Source organism: Mytilus californianus, unplaced genomic scaffold (genome assembly GCF_021869535.1).
Source record: "Mytilus californianus isolate M0D057914Y unplaced genomic scaffold, xbMytCali1.0.p SCAF_10, whole genome shotgun sequence".
Taxonomy (NCBI): Eukaryota; Metazoa; Mollusca; class Bivalvia; order Mytilida; family Mytilidae; genus Mytilus; species Mytilus californianus.
The window spans coordinates 61595893-61613438 of NW_026262582.1; the positions used below are offsets into that span (position 1 = coordinate 61595893).

A 17546-nucleotide genomic window follows, 5' to 3' on the forward strand; every position below is an offset into this window, starting at 1 on the left:
TTCTCAAATTATATTTATTCATTTCAAACAGTTATTGATTCTCAAATTATCTTTATTTATTTTTCATAGTAATGTTTATCTCCTATTCATTCACCTGTGACAGGTAGTAAACGACCAACAAAAACGTATGTGTACATGTAATGTAAATAGTGTGACTATCATGTGACAGATCAAAGTGTAATAAATAATAATATCCGTGTATGTTATCGTTTGAACTGATTTACAATACACAATGCATGAGCATGCTACAAAACAAGGAAGTCATTTAGCAACTGATTTAAAAGAATAAAGTTTTTTATACAAAGGATTGGATTAGATAGTATGGAAACCTTTATGAAAGTGAAGGGCATAGCACTGCCTAATAAGAATAAGAAATTTGTTGATAATTCCAATTCTTTGCTGGGCCATACAAGTATTAGAGATAGGATTTGGGACGAGGACCTTCATGATGAAGATAGCATTAACAAATTCAAGGAATTTTCCTCTGGTCTATTGTCACTCGATGAAATTGAATTGACCAACGTTTGTAATGCGCTCGATTTTGAACAATGTGTTTCCGTGGACGATCCTAAAACTACGGAGATTGTTACAAGTATAGAATGTTTCATAACTTCTCTCCTTCGAAAGGTAGGAGAAATTGATGCACGATTTAAGTCTTCCCTTATCAAGGGTGGTAGTTTTTATGACGGAACGAAAATAGGAGAAATAGATGAGTTCGACTTTGTAGCACGAATTGATTCTTTATCAAAAGAAGGGGTTCTCGAGGCCCGGGAAGCAAAACAAAAGAAAGGTTTTGTGTTTCTGGCCGTTAAGGACAGGAAAACATTGAAGGAATTTGAAGATTTTATCAATACTGATGGAGTAATTTCTGTTCAGATGTTTAAAGAGCATTTTTCAGACCTTTTATTTTCTGCTCTGTCTGAAATTGAGATACCAGAAAATATTATTCCATCTAGCAGATTTAACAGTGGAGATGAATACGATGATGACTGGGTACCATTGCGCCATGGGCCTTGTGCGAAACTAGATTTGACATACATTTGCAATACAACGCCAGATATTGTTGAAATTGACATAGATATTGCACCTGGCATCGCATTTCCAAATAAGATGTATATTCCACCAGTTCTTGAGAAGCTTACTCATTTACATCCAAACGAATTTCTTCAAACATTGAAAGAACTGTGCGACAAGGAAGAAATATGTGTTGTTCCATTCGATTTTGATACTACAGAGAAAATAGGTGAGTCGTCGTGGACTTATAAATACAGCGATACCTGGAGAATTTCTTTTTCCTCCATTGAAAAAGCTGTGTTTTCGTTATACAGTCACAAAAGTACAGAAAAGACACTTTATAGACTTCTAAAAATTCTAAAGGAATTTCACTTTCAGCAGTCTGATGATGTCATCGAAAAAAGTGGATCCAAACACTTGAAAGGTAATGAGCCACCAAGAACAATAATGTCTACAAGTGGTTTAACCATCCAGCCCTTATTCAGCCGAGGCGATGACGAGGAGGGAGAGTCAAAGGAGTCAGAAAATCAAGAAGTAGATTTTAAGGAAAGATTTTGTGTTGAATCAGTATTCCAAAAAACAAAACATGAAGCCAATGATTACGAGGTCGCTTATGGTGACAACATACAAGAAAATACAATATCTGTAAAAGATCTGATAGTCTGTCCAAAAGAGCAAATGAAGACACCAGCACGTTATGTTGATAAAAATGATAAAATAAGCATCAAAACATCAGAAGTAAATAAGTCAAGCAACATTTCCCTAAACACAAGAGTGGCAACACCATCTGAAAATCAAGAAAGCCGATATAAGGAATACAAACCAAAACGTCCGAATCATTCTGATCAGAAAATGGAATGTACAAATAATGGAACGAGTACTCAAAGTGTTGATGAACATAATTCAGATGGTACAAGTTTCCCAGACAAAATAAATCTTATATGTGGCATAAATCAAAGGACAAGTGATTTACATGATAATGAGGGGTTGACTGAACCTGGAAGTAGCGTTGGCTGTTGCATGCAGACTACCAGCTTTGAATGTCTTCAGAATTATTCGACCAGTTCCAACATTTCTAAAATAAATGACATAGAGATTCTGTATTTGAGAGAGAAGGCTTCTGATGTGGTCAGTGAAGATCTATTCGATTCAAAAACTGAGCCAGGTACACTGATTTCACAGACAACTACTTTCGGAGATACTTTAAAGATTTTGAAATACAGAGAGTCCTTGCCTCTTTTTAAGACTTACTATTTAAAGATGCTCTTTCTGGCAATGAAAACAGCATACCCTAGAGATGACGACTGGACTGAGGACAAACTATGTTCTCTTGTGATATCGGCACTACAAATGTTATACTATGCTTTCTCGTCCAAACAGAAGGGATTTCTCAATTACTGGTTCCAAGATTATGTGGAAAATCGTACGCGAGAATCTACATCGATTGAAATTCTTTTCTGTTTGCAAGAAACACTAACAATGTTCAGAAATTTGCAAGGAGTCCAGTAGACCAATAGTTCCTACTTCGCCTTGGAAATTTACTGCAAATACAACTACGTTTTTAACACATAAATGAACAAAAAAGTCAATAAAATCTATGTCCTGATTATCCATGGCATTGTCCATGTGCATCAATTTTTTTTAACACATAAATGAACAAAAAAGTCAATAAAATCTATGTCCTGATTATCCATGGCATTGTCCATGTGCATCAATTTTCTCTTTATTCAACACAGGCATATGTGTATCAGCTTTTAAAACCGGAACGCTAACACCATAGGAAATTAATTCATCGTAGATACCAAGATTAAAATTGTGTTCACCAAACGCGCATTTCGTCTACAAAAGACTTATCAATGACGCTCGAATCATTGCTGACTATATAAATGAATAATTATAAACTCTTCAAAGATACCAGGCTTATAATTTTGTAATCCAGACTTAAGTGTTTCATATGTCCTAGAATACTTATAAACCTCTGCTTTTCTGCACAAATTCCTCCATTTTTCTTAGTTAACACTCGAAAGGTTTTGTATGTACCATTTTCTTGTATAACAGGATTATAAAAATCCATATCAATCTTCATAAAAATAAAAGATTGTCTGAAAAAGTAAAGCTATTCAGTGTCCTAGAACAAGATATTGCTATCTTTATATGGCCATTCCCTTAAAAAAAATCAAAGTTATGACTCCATGAATTGTCTAGCACTAGTAGGATAGAAACCTTATATATTTAATTAAACGTGTTATCATCCTAAATATGCAAGTAGTGTTCACAACTTGGTGTTTCATAAAAATTGTGTCAAAGGGATTAAGAAATACACATTAGGTACGATATCAAAACTATTTTCCTATTTCAACATCGTTTTAGAGGATAATGAAGTTTAGTTAGGTAAAAATGTTTATTCAAAATATAAATAAACTACAATGGTTCTACAAATGTTGCCATAAAAATGTAATACATTGTACAATTATGTTTGTTACTATAGAAACAAATCATACAAATAACAATGTATGTACTTAAAAACAAACCTATAGCTTTTGAAAAATAGTGACTCTTTTTCAAATATTTTAGTTGGTAGCAGTCATATTCATTTTAACTTTCAAACTACACTGGCACTTCAAATGACTCTTAAGCCAAAATGAGGCATACATGAATATCATATGAAAATTTTACTAACTTATATAATGGTATTACATGTGTGCTACTTTGACGGGTCAAATCATTGACTTTAAAGCCAAACATACCTTAATGAAACAACCTAGGCCTGTTAGCATAGCTTTTAATAAAAATTGCAATTCTTTTAAACCATATGGTGTTAAATGATAGAACTATTACAAAATGGAGGTGATTGGTGTAAATAGGTTCATAGATTAAAAAGATCATCCTTTAATTCAGAAAACCTTTCATAGAGCTTGCTCTGCAAATTATGGAGCATGCTCAGCTAATTATGGAGTATGCTCAGTTAGTACTTTTGTTTGGCAAAAGCAACATGTTGCACAATACATTTATAGGATCTTTTATTACAAATTATACATTATTCAACGTTTTTGTTGATGTACCTCTGGCTGAACATGCTTTGAATTTTGAAATTAAAAGATCTATTTGATTGTCACCAATCTCAGCAAAAAATAAATATTAAGATATTTTGATTATCTTTAAGTTATAAAATAACTTTTGGCATAATGACGGATATATACTGAATATAGATCATGGTCATTAACCCTATCATATCTATTTCCTAAGAGACATTAAAGTTATAAAAACTTTTAATTTCATTTCTTAAAAATGTATTCAAATTTGTTTCTCTCCTCTTATTTTGGTTCATCTTTTTGAAGAAATAACATCAAAAATGTGGTGCACACTGAATAACCCATGTAGCGGGTTATCTAAAAGTGTGCACCACATTTTTTAGGTTATTTCGAATAGACAGAAAAAATATTAGTCATTCCTTATAATTTAATTCTAATTTCCAGTTTTAAGGAGTAAATCATGAAAAAAACGTTGATGACGCCACTATCTCATGACAAAATTATGTCTATGAGTTGATAGACAAAACACTTTCAACCAATCAGAAGACGTGTTACATCCAAAATTAATTTATTTACTGATAATTAAAACTCATCAAAGATACCAGAATTATATTTTAATAAGCCAGAAACATGTTTCGTCTAGATATGACTAATAATTGTTAGTTTGTACATTTTTCCTTTGATCTTACTGCATAATATTTGTTAAGATTATGGACAGGATTTATCATATACTCGAAAATATTAGGCAATAACGTCATGTACCAGGGCAGCATCGTCACATGTTCATGTCCATCCGCGTCAATTTATCAATGAAATGCATGTGACTTCATTCAAACAAACAAACAACTATCACAACGGGCTCGCTTGATATTCTTGCTGATTAAGTCAGTATCAAAAACAAAAATTCCATTATTCTATATTTAGTAATAGTTTATAATGAATGATATGATGCTATCTTTAAAAAAAAACCTAAACTCCTGCTTAATGATACCAAAACAATACTTTTTGTTTACTTTGCTAAATCTTTACAGACAGGTACAAAACGTGAACTACATTATAAGACATAAGTACATCACATCCCTTTCAGACAACATAACAACATAAAAACTAATATAACTAGACATGCTAATGATTGGATAAGTATAACGAAACTAAATGTGTTGTGAAGACATTAATATATATATATACATATATCTTTTAGTATTCTAAAAATAATGCCAGATTACTACATTACAATCTTTATACATTAGAGAAGCAATTCTAATTCTGTATAAAAATGAAGAAAAAAACCTTTTTGGCCCCTGGGATGTAAAATTCTAGAAGTCAAATGTTTATTTGAAATAAGATTGTTTGAATGTTTACAAGAGAATTCACTAATTTGTCGCCCTGAATATAATTACAGAAATAATTGCCACAGGACATTTAGCAGGCAAAAATCAATCAAACATTACAACTTTTAACCTTCCACCTTAAAGCATTTTATATTGTTTTAAATCTTTAAATCTGCCAAAAATATGTGATAATTAACTAGATATTAGCAAAATATTTAAACTAGAAGATAATTTGCTGAAAAATTTCATATACAAAGACCATTTTTCTTTCAAGTTTGAAATTTTAGGGGCCAAATAAAGGCTCTCACCATACCTCTTGGTTTGTTTTTTATTGAAGATATGTAAATGTGTTCAAAATAAGGTTACTACTGCATAAATACCTATAACATGAATAAATGATAAGTGAGAGAATATGAAAATATATATCATCTACAGAATTTGTCTCAGCAATAAGGAAAGGAAGGCACTTTTTACAAATTGCAGAAAAAACATTGTTATCTGAAACATCAATTTCTGTATTAAGGAGGTAGACACTAGGGTAAGGGAAAGTTCTACTCTTAAAAATCACTGGTATGTTTATGTCAACTATTTTCATTAATGTATTCTAAGCTTCTTACTAACAAAGATTATTTTACATCTCTTCCAGCTGAGTGACTAAAAAGCATGATTAAAATTGACGATTAGAAATGTGTTACTGATTTCATGAGTTATTGCCCTTACAAATAATTGACAGTAAGTCATCTGGGTAAAGTAAGAAAATATACTTGACAGCAAGTCATCAGTGTGAACTAAGAAAAAAATAAAAGTATTCACACTTTTGATTGTTCAGCTCAACTCAAAGTTATATCCTAGAAATATTAGGCATGTTTTTGATTAAAGAAGAAGACAGAATGATTTAAGTTATCTTATTCATTCTTGTTCACAATAACTTGATATGTGCTTTTGTGTTATAATGCCACTTTCAATTATAAATAGCAAATATAATATGGCTTTTTCAATATCACATACATATCAACCAGTGACACCATTTTAATTCCAAGAGCTCGTGTCCAGGGATTATATTGGCTAAGGATGTTTGCACCTCTTGTTTTTTGAATTTTTGCAAGGTATTCAGAATCCTCTGGTTTTATCCATGTAGTGCCATTAAAATTTATGCCTGTTAAATCTTATTTTTTTTCTTCCATAATTTGATTACATATAGTTTAAAATGCCATCTTTGAGAATCTTATAAAGTCCTTGTTATTTTTTCATAGTTTTTGAAAGAAAAAAGGTGTCAATGTTAAATGTATGAAAAATCTAGAGAGAATCATTTCCAGCCAAATTTTCAATAGCTTATATCTCGAAAACAAGCACACGGACCCATAATTTTTTTCTTCTTTTTTAGTTCCTTTATTTATATACTATCAATTTATAACAAGTCTGCAAAAAGGCTTGTTGTTTTGAAACATGAGTAGTGACCATCCTTAGGTGTTGATACATTGTGTGATATTGAAAAAGCCATATCATATACATTATTAAATATACCTCAAGTTTATGTTTTTCACATGACATGACTTTATAAAGATTAGGGGTTTGATAAAGCCTTTGAAATCATGACATGACTTGTATTTACTACTAAGTATATAATAAATTTTGTTATTTTCAGACAACAAAGCAATTGAAGTTATCCCCCCTTGGATTTCTCAACAGTGGTTTCACAGTATAAAGTCACAAAAAAATTAATTCTTGTGGTTATATAATATTTCAAAGCAGTAAGCTACAGTTCTCACAATACATTTTTTTCAAAATTACATAACTTCTTTTTTATTACATCACCATTCAAAACAATACAAAAAAGTCAACCCAAATGTTGCAAATTAAACACAAGAAGCATTTTATATACAAACTCTGAAAAAAACACCCTTTTTTCAAAAAATATGTATTACAATTTAAAGTCATCATAAAACATACAATAATAGAGAATGAACACTTACAAACATGCATGGAGCAAACACCAACAAAAATTAATAAATAAGAAAAGTCGAGTACAAAAACAGTGAGCAATACTTTAAAAATCTCATATAAAATGAAAAATAAAAAACAAATCTTAAAAAGAGGTCTTTTACTACAAACTTTCAAAGAAATTTTTGTAAATCTTAGAAATATAAATGAGAAAGCAAATCTTTTAAGATTTGATTAGATTTTTGGTGTTTTAACGCCACTTTTAAGCACCTCTTTTTGGCTATTTCGTGGCGGCCAGTTTTTATCGGTGGAGGAAGCCAGAGTGCACTGAGAAAACCACCAACCTTCGATAGGAAAACTGACAATCCTATTCAATTAAGATTGGAGTCGAGTGCACCCGCACGAGCGGGGTTCGAACTCACAACCTCAGTGTTGACTGGCTAGTGATTACAGTAGTAACTACTTAGACCACTCGGCCACAGAGGCCCCAAATCTTTTAAGAGGGTTATAGACACAAGTAGAAAGGGTAAACAATTGAATGACTTACATTACAATAATAAGACAGAAATCTAAAAGATAAATACTTTCTTTTTATGAAATTCAAGATAACTGTCATATTTCCCAGTTGACTTAAGATTCAAGTAACACATATTCCTTTCTTTTTGTTAAATATAAACTTCTATTATTACATTTGTAATTCATGATTTCCAAGTAAAATAAAAACCAATATTTCACATGTGAAACTTATCCTGAATTTTCACTCAAATCTTGTTAAAATATGTATTTTAAAAAGAATACAACAACTAATAAAAATATTTTCTACAACAGCTACGACTAAATAATGCCTTATCTTTTTGGTTAACATATTCAAAATCTCCTTTAAAAACACGTCATATCTCTATGTTATCTACTAATTTACCCTAACACTAATAAAACATATTTCTCCTTGAATTATAACAAATATTCCTGCATCTTAAAACTGATAGTCGGTGGGGAGTTTTCATTGTCATATTTAGTTTATATGAGTTTCTCATCATATTGTCAAACCAGCTTTTGATCTTATTTATATATAGCAATGCCTTGTACTTGGTAAAATATTTGAATCTCTTTAGATAACAATACAATGTAGGTCATTGGATCACTGAATATATACATTATATATAATGATTGGCACATATTTTACACTCTTGGATTCGTGTGCACACATTATTTATTTGAAATCTTCTAAGAGAGTTTCAGAAACGGATTTAAAACAAGTTTAATATGTAAAAATTTGTTGATAATTAATACCCTGATTTTATAAGTTATTATGACTCACATTAAAAGGGAAATAAAAACTTCTTATTTTTGTCTATTTAAAGAACATATCCAGTAGCACATCTTTTATCAAATAGTATCAAAACAGTTTGTAATTTTTGTTAGCACTAAGCTACTGTAAATTCAGCATTTCTTTGCACATTCATCAATCATACAGTATGTTAAAACAAAACAAAGATAAATGATTAAAGTGAAAGAATTGGGTAAAACTTACCTAAAACAAAAGAAAATCTCTGCAGAATGCTAAAGTATATTTTAACAGTTTACATAATATTAACAAGATGTAAGAATAAATCAAAAACTGAGATGTAAGGATCACAGAATGATACAAGTTTCCTGAGAAAGATGAAACTTATGAAAGTATGTCAAATTTGTCTGCCAAATCTAGGGGGAGACAATAAGAGGCTTAGACGGTATATCAAAATACCTAATTCTTTAAGCCAAAAAATTTTTTGGTTGTTCTTGTTTTCTTCTTCAGAAAATATTTCTTTAAAAAATGTTTTGTATTGTACTGTACAGCAAAATTTAATATTTTTTTTAAATTTCCAAATCTTCATCTCATTTTATTGCACATTTTGTAAGCTTATATCATATTAAACATTGGTCTGCAAAAAAATTAAATATTCCAATTTGACAGGATGCAGAAAAGGGGAGACAAATCTGACATACACAATGTGTTAAACATTTTAAGGATAAACAGTCTTTGCTGGGCTGTCCAAGCCTATGTAGACAGGATTCTTTGCATCAGCGATTACTCGTACACCAAGATAGGAGATGAAACCATCAATCGTGAATCCAAGTCCTGAAGCTTCAACGATCTTCTTGTATGCTTCAGCCTCTTTTTCATACTGGGCAATAATGGCCTGTGCTTCAGTCGTAGCTCTAAAATAGGATAAAAAAGGCTATTATTCTGGAAAATGCATTAATATGAGTAGTTCATTCACAATTTCTCTCGACAGAGGAGTTGAAAGTTGGCATTGACAGGGATCTCAATGGATGAATTTAACCATAGAGAAACTTCCACTGAAACAAAAACCCAGCATGATGCCATTTAAATTTATCCATTTTGTTGTATGAATAGTTGAGACTGATATTGTTTAAAATTCACATTGTATAATGGTATGTCAGGGGTGACAAAGGTAAAAGTGATGAGCCTTCATTAGCCAGACATTCACCAAGGGGAAATTATACAGTAACTTGGGAGGCCCTTTCATAATCATACAATAGGGGTTTTGCAATTACAGGTACTGTGGATTCATTATTATTCGTTGGATACCAATTTTCGTGGGTTTTGTCCGGACAGGTGAACCATGAATTCAAATGTTCAACGAATAACATATTTTCAATAGGCTTTGTATACAGAGATTGGCAAAACCACGAAATCAAATATCCACGAATATGCAAGTTTTTAGCGATCCACGAAAATTGATACCCACAAAAAATAAATGAATCCACAGTAGTAGTCAAAACAAAAATGGTGGTGACTAGGGTAACTTACACAAATTTAGCTGCACATTTAAACATGGTGGAGGTTATTTAACAATGTCATGAATGTCAGCCGAGACATTATTCTGACTACGAAATCAACCAGTCTTTGTTTTTCCCCTTACTGGCTTAGCAGGAAGCAGCAAATATCAATTTAAAAGTCTGGATAAGGATATAACTGACAACCTCCTGCACCTAAGGCAACCTTGCTACCAAGATACCAGGGAGCCAGTTGTATCCTTCTACACTTAAGGCCAGAATACTACCACCAGACCATCTATGCAGTATTTTTGATTTGAACTTTAAAAAAACAATATTCTCTTACCTGTTAGCTAATATACGAGCATCGGATTCTGCCTTGTCTATAATAATTTTGGCCTGTGTTTCGGCTTCACGTTTCTGTGTCTCAGCCTCTGTCAAAAGTCTTGGACGTTCATTGTTGGCCACCTGAATGTCTTCCCTGGCTCTTTCTTTACTCCTAATGGCACTTTCATACTCAGATGGTCGAGCAATGTTACTTACCTAAAAAGGTAGAATATTGTTTAGCAACTTCACATACAAATGTACAAATGAAATGTAACAACAAGTTTATGTTACATTTTCCTGAATATTGAGCAATGCTTCTTTCAAATTTAGCTGATGTTAGTAGGTAGTTATTTAATATACAAAGGGAAGTAATCCTTTTATTATTTAATGATTATCTTCCTTATTGACATTGTCTCTCTCATGTGTGTAGGTTACAATAAACAATTAGATTTTATGGGCGCAGCCATTTTATGAGCATAACATGGTATTCAGAATTAAGAGTATAGCTAATCCTGATTGGTTGATATGTGCGCCCGTTATTTTTTTTTATTAGAGACTTTGTGCATTCTGCATTTTACCAAAGGCCAAATAAATTATTTTCCTTAGCCCTAAAGGAACTGAGATGTCTTTTAAACGATAGGATAAGACACGTATTTTTAAGTGCAAATGGGAGATAAGTACAAATTACTCTAAGAAAAGCAACGCGAACCTATATTTTTTGGACCAAAAAATACTGTCCTAATAACTTTTCTTTAATTCTAGCAAGGTTTCGTTAAAAAAATCAACTTTCTAAAGTCTGTATCTCGAAAAAGGCTATGATTGTCGCCTATGGGGAAATTAATGGTTTATTTCAATCTGTACACTTACTGTTCATCATTCTATTATACTGTATTCTACCATTGTTTTAACAAAATAATTTTAATCATTGTATGAAATTTCAAACTCACAAGGGATGGTGACTGATGAATAAAGAATTTCTATTTCTATTACACATTAAACTTTGCAAGATGTTACAGACCAAAAAAAGTGATTTAGTACAAAAAACATTTCTTTCAATGTTATACTGGTCTTTTTCAAGTTTAATTCTGCGATATTTGCATGTTTCTGTCCTAAGTCAAGAACTTGTATATCATAATTTTTAGAAACCTGACCAGTCAACTTATGTTTTAAGCTTCGTTGATTCTGTAAGAATATTTATACCACGTATGATTATTTGTATTCTATTTTTCATATTTGTTTTTATTCTCGTCAATTTTATTTTTATATGTCTATTCTCGTTTATATTATTATTTATATTCTGTTTGACCTTCCTGAGCACCTGAAATCACCCCAACATCACCATATTTAACTATGTAAAGTCACTCCTCATAGGGATTTACAACTGAATCTCTTTGTAAGTACTGTATAAACAAACAAGCATTGCAGGCATTGTTATGCTAAGCATACCCACACTCATAATTCAAGTATTCGAAAGCAGGAAGCAGGTGTATGACAGATCTTAAAAGTGCTCAAATGTTACAGCTGGCCTCTTTCAAGCGCCTGACTAAATTTTAAATCACTCTGTTCAGTCATACTTGAGAAAAGGTGTGACTGAAATATTAATGCGATGAATGGACAGATGGATCAAAGGACAGACAGACAAAATGAATGCAATATATAGCCACCACTCCCAGAGGGAGCATATAATACCTTGAAAGCTATATTTTCTCACCTGTAAATCGGTAATATCAGCATTCAGTTCTTCATATCTGCCCACAATTTGTTCTCTAACTTTTTCCTGGAAGTTGGCACGCTCTGCTTGGAACTGAGATGTGTTAAAATAGCTACATGATTCATGTAAAGCTGATTGCCCTGAAAAAAAATATTCATGAATAAAACATATTATGTTCAAATAGTTTATTCATTGAAAATAACATTTTGCTAAATGTTGGCAAACATCGAAACACACAGATGGGAGGTAATATTAAGGAAATGTCTTAAGTGAGGCAACATAGCATATATATTTTGTTTGTTAAGTTTGTTTTACATGTGCATGCTTGAAGTGATCATTACATATGGTATTTCTTGTATAATAATGGGTATAGGACAGTGTTTTAAACAGAGAGAAAGGACTTTTTCATTTCTTTCACTATATATCCATGATATCATGTATATGTTTTGAATTGCTTGCAACAAATCTTCAAAATTTGTATAAACAATGAAGTATTTGTTATTTTAAAATATTAAGAATTATTCACAATAGCAATCTTTTCAATACTTTCATATCTTCATTGAATGCCTCAGTGGTCTCGTGGTAGCATGTTTGCCTCGAGGGCGGGAGGTCTTGGGTTTAGAACCGGGCCAATTGACCCAATGACTTCAAAAATTGAAAAATTTTGCTTCTCCACTGAGCACAAAGCATAAAGGAGTAAAATCAAAGACCAGAATATGCATTTAATTTGCCACTTGACATTAAACAGCAATCCATCCATCATGTCTTCGTAGAAGACTTTTAAAAAACACCATTTTTTTCATTAAATACATGTATAAGACTGCATGAACATTTTCTGGTAATATTGTATACAATACCTGCATATCTGAGAACTTTAGTGTAACCATCTTTATCCCTGAAGTCAAGGATTACCTCCCTTAGTTTGGCAGATCTGACTTTGTACTGATAGGTAACATCTAGGACAATTTTTACGCCATCTTTGTTTAAACACTGAAATAAAAGAAAGCAATATGTAAGAAAAATATTTTATATGTCTTGAAAGAGTACAGTACGGCCAAATTTCAGTTTATTTTACTCATATAAAAACAATGGCATATCAGCATAAACTTAGGGCTACATAACTGGTATGGTATTTCTGGCCTATTTGAAGAACGATCAACTTCCAACTGAATAAAACCTATTCAGTCAGGCTCATTTAATAGCAATATATATTTAAATCTTTTAAATCTTAATTCTAAATTCTAAAACCTCAACCACTCAAGACCAGCATGTAAAAAGGTCTTTTTTTGCTTTGCTTTATCAATATTTTTCTACATTTGTACTTAATTTATTTATCATGTATAACAAGTAGTTCATAGTAGACAAAGCCATGATACTCTTCTGCAGTTATTTCAATAAATGATCATCTACAGGTGAGTTACAAATTAAGAATAAAGACATCTATAATTTAAATATACTAGATTCCGAAATTATTGCTTGAATTCATTATTGCATTTTTTGAAGAAAGGACAAAAAAACATGGTTAATTATTGTGATTTCAGGAAAATCTGCAGACAGATATATATACAGGTACCAGATATCAGAATGCAAGTTCTTATATATGTGATAGTCAATCAGACGCATTATTCGCATTATGAAAACCTTGCAATAATTTCAGAATTTACAGTACAGTACAAATAAAGCGAACATGTTCCAAAACTCCCTACACCACGATAATTGGTGTGACACCAGGAAACTCCAATATCCCTCCCTAAATTCTCGGAGAAATTTGGGAGTATTCCCTCCGACTTCCGTGTAAATCCGCTACCTTTTGTTTATTGTATTAGCGATATCTCTCCCAGCACAGTGTCACACCTTGTCACACCAGGTAATTAATTGCCCTAATCCTTCTGATCTATGCCGGCACACAACAGTCAAGGTATGTGAAATTTCTTATGTAATTAAACAATTGTATTTCCTGTCTATTTATAATCAGGTAACTGGTTATATATCTAATTGCTTGAAACAAATAAAAGATTTAAAAGCAAAATTTTGTTGTTAATTCTTTCAATTGCATTGAATAGTTTTATAAAAAAAAAACTATACTTGATTTTGACCTCGTTTTTTTTTCACCGGTAAATTAATATTTTATTTACAAAAGGGATATACTTGTGTAAAAATAAACGGAAACTACCGCTGAATAAATGTTAGCAGTTTAAAGAAAATTACGTGTCTCAAAGTTTTGTATATGCAAGTAAAAAAGAAAATATTATTCACCATTCGTTATGCTTAATAAGTCTACGGCATTACTTTAGGTTATTCAATACATTTCGGCTACAACAGGAATACTTCCACACTGAGCTGCATAAACTTGTCTTTGCATAATATTTATTTACGCACAATGAATGTAAACTTGTGTGTTGTATTTTGGACAGTAATCTTAAAAGATTTTAAAAGAAATTAATTTACCATGGGAAGACAATTCCTCGATACACATCTCAGTGATCAACAGTGTGAACTTGAACTTGACCTCGCTAACAATATTAAATGCTAAAAAAAGTGGACATCAATTTTATCCACAGCACAAGATTTTTATTTGGCGGGAAATAATATCACGTACCAGTAAACATGGTAAACTCAGGTGACCTATCTGAACGACCGTGGGAAAATTCATTCAGGTTTATAAAGTTGCTTTGTATTAATGATTGACAGGTTTGTGCGTTAGTATTGAGGCTCTATAAGGTCCTTTTACAATTGATTAACCGAAATCTAAAATATAATCCTTTTCCGAATAAACGAACACACGTCTTCTTTAATTATTTTATTTTTAATATTTTATCAGTCAAAACAGGACGTAGACTTGAACATTAGTTATACGTCCATGGTCAACAATATAAATTTATGATTGATGAAAACACAATGCATGTCATTCAGTTGGGCGTTGGTAGAGATCCTCTGTGAAAATGCGTAGATCGTTAAAATTCTGTCCACTTCTTTTTTCACATATTTTTTCTTGTAGTATCTGGGTACACGTACGTTATTATTTCATTTTAAATTTTTTCGTATATATATTTGATTTTTTTTCTATAGTAATTGTTGAAATAATTATTTTTTTTCATTTCGCCAAGGATTTTTAACTAGCAGTAAAATACGGATTGAGATCATCCAATTTTAATTTAAATAATTACAGATCAATAACAGAGATAAACGCATGATTTTTTTTTTCATATGATTAATTAACTAAATAAGTTGTGAATGTTGTGTTGTGCCTGGGCGAGGAATTTCTCTCAGTATTTTGTTTTTATGAATAAAGGGCATGCATACAAAAGTTATTCCCTTTGTTCAACAGAGTTGTCACTTTACAGTTTCTTTTCGGAATTCAAATAATTCAAGTTGGTAATTTACTGAGGTAGTGAAACATAATATTTTACATTGCAAAATAAATTGAAAATGACAGAGTTTACTTGTTGATCCGATAAATTAACTCTGTGGTTTAGGTAGGATGAGTTACCGTAAAAACAACATTTTGTTTTAAGCCAGGTGATTTTAATATAATGATTAATGCACCGGATATTGCTAACTGAGTAAGTCATAAAAGATTCTAATTGTGGTAAAATCGTCTTTGTTGAAAGGACACAAAGTATGACCTGACCGGACTATAATAGAAATACAAAATAACAAGTTTTTTCTTCATATTTTTATTCGTTCGTACGTTTCATTTCAAATGACAATGACATGGGACAAAAATATATAATAATGAAAGAACCTTAGTGAGCGGGCTCACATACCCCACGTCCCCACATTGTCATAGGAGAAATAAAATAAGTGTCAGAAAAAAAAATTGTATCAGAAAAAAAAATTGAATCATAATTTCCTGTCAATATGCACATCTACATAGTATGTCCTTATTATCTACACAGTTTCATGAAATTCTGCTGTGTGGTTTGAGAGGAGTTGCGATGACAAAAGGTTGCAGTAGTATATTGGGCAAATAAGTTCAAAGGGGCGTAACTCCTGGAAAAAAAATTGAATCGTAATTTCCTGTCGCTATGCACATCTACGTAGTATGTCCTTATTATCTGAAAAGGTTTCATGAAATTCTGTTGTGTGGTTTGAGAGGAGTTGCGATGACAAAAGGTTGCAGTAGTATATTGGGCAAATAAGTTCAAAGGGGCGTAACTCCTGGGAAAATAATTGAATCGTAATTTCCTGTCGATATGCACATCTACGTAGTATGTCCTTATTATCTGAAAAGGTTTCATGAAATTCTGTTGTGTGGTTTGAGAGGAGTTGCGATGACAAACTGTTGCAGCAGTACATTAAAGTAAATAAGTTCAAAGGGGCGTAACTCCCAGAAAAAAAATTGAAACGCAATTTCCTGTCGATATGCACAACTACATAGTATGTCCTTATTATCTAAAAAGGTTTCGTGAAATTCTGTTGGGTGGTTTAAGAGGAGTTGCGATGACAAGAAACAGGACTGACGGACGGTAGTATATTGGGCAAATAAGTTCAAAGGGGCATAACTCCTGAAAAAAAAATTGAATCGTAATTTCCTGTCGATATGCATATCTACGTAGTATGTCCTTATTATCTGAAAAGGTTTCATGAAATTCTGTTGTGTGGTTTAAGAGGAGATGCGATGACAAACTGTTGCAGTAGTACATTAAAGTAAATAAGTTCAAAGGGGCGTAACTCCTAGAAAAAAAATTGAAACGCAATTTCCTGTCGATATGCACAACTACATAGTATGTCCTTATTATCTAAAAAGGTTTCGTGAAATTCTGTTGGGTGGTTTAAGAGGAGTTGCGATGACAAGAAACAGGACTGACTGACGGACGGACGGACTGACGGACGGACTGACGGACGGACTGACGGGTCAAAAACATTATACCCTCCGCAAACTGTTGCGTGGGGTATAATAATTATCTTATTGTGAATGATAATGTCACATCTTTATCTGTCAAAGAAATGAAATCATTTGTTAAAATTTTAATACCGTGTTTTTAAAGCACACAGGTGCAATCAAGATCGATAAAATGTTCATAGGTAAATAATCTGGCTAATCAGATTATGTTGTCACACGTCGTTAATTTTTAGTACATCCGATGGGCAATAAACCAATTAACAGCCACACGGTGTTGGGAGAGAATCTTTGGAGGAAATTGGGAGTATAATCCGTGATTCGTGGTGTGACACCGCTACACCCCGAAATCGGTGGTAAGAGTTCGCGATTATAAACTCTCTACGTGTACTGTAGTTGGCTTGGATATATTTGTACTTCTCTAATACATAAACCTAATCATATTCTATTTTGTCTACATTCATATGAACATAAAGTATCTATTAAATAAAATAAAACACTTGTTTCTATCAGAAAAGCTCTACAGCATGTGCATCTAATTTATAAAACATGGAACGATGATAAAA

At 32.0% G+C, this 17546-nt stretch overlaps 2 protein-coding genes across 2 annotated transcripts in view; one reads left to right on the forward strand and one right to left on the reverse strand.

Annotated features, from left to right (window-relative positions):
* On the forward strand, positions 1 to 3894 carry LOC127718336 (uncharacterized). Its single transcript, XM_052224333.1, has one exon. It carries the CDS (start codon positions 322 to 324, stop codon positions 2521 to 2523), a length of 2202 nt encoding a protein of 733 aa, XP_052080293.1. The 5' UTR covers positions 1 to 321; the 3' UTR covers positions 2524 to 3894.
* LOC127718341 (uncharacterized) overlaps positions 3402 to 17546 on the reverse strand; it is a 25742-nt gene continuing 11597 nt past the window's right edge. The window contains exons 4-7 of the mRNA XM_052224339.1: positions 12995 to 13127; positions 12138 to 12277; positions 10446 to 10642; positions 3402 to 9517 (exon numbers count right to left, since the gene is read on the reverse strand). Of these exons, the coding sequence (XP_052080299.1) occupies positions 9322 to 9517; positions 10446 to 10642; positions 12138 to 12277; positions 12995 to 13127 (666 nt within the window). The 3' untranslated portion in view covers positions 3402 to 9321. The remainder of the gene's footprint in view (positions 9518 to 10445; positions 10643 to 12137; positions 12278 to 12994; positions 13128 to 17546) is intronic.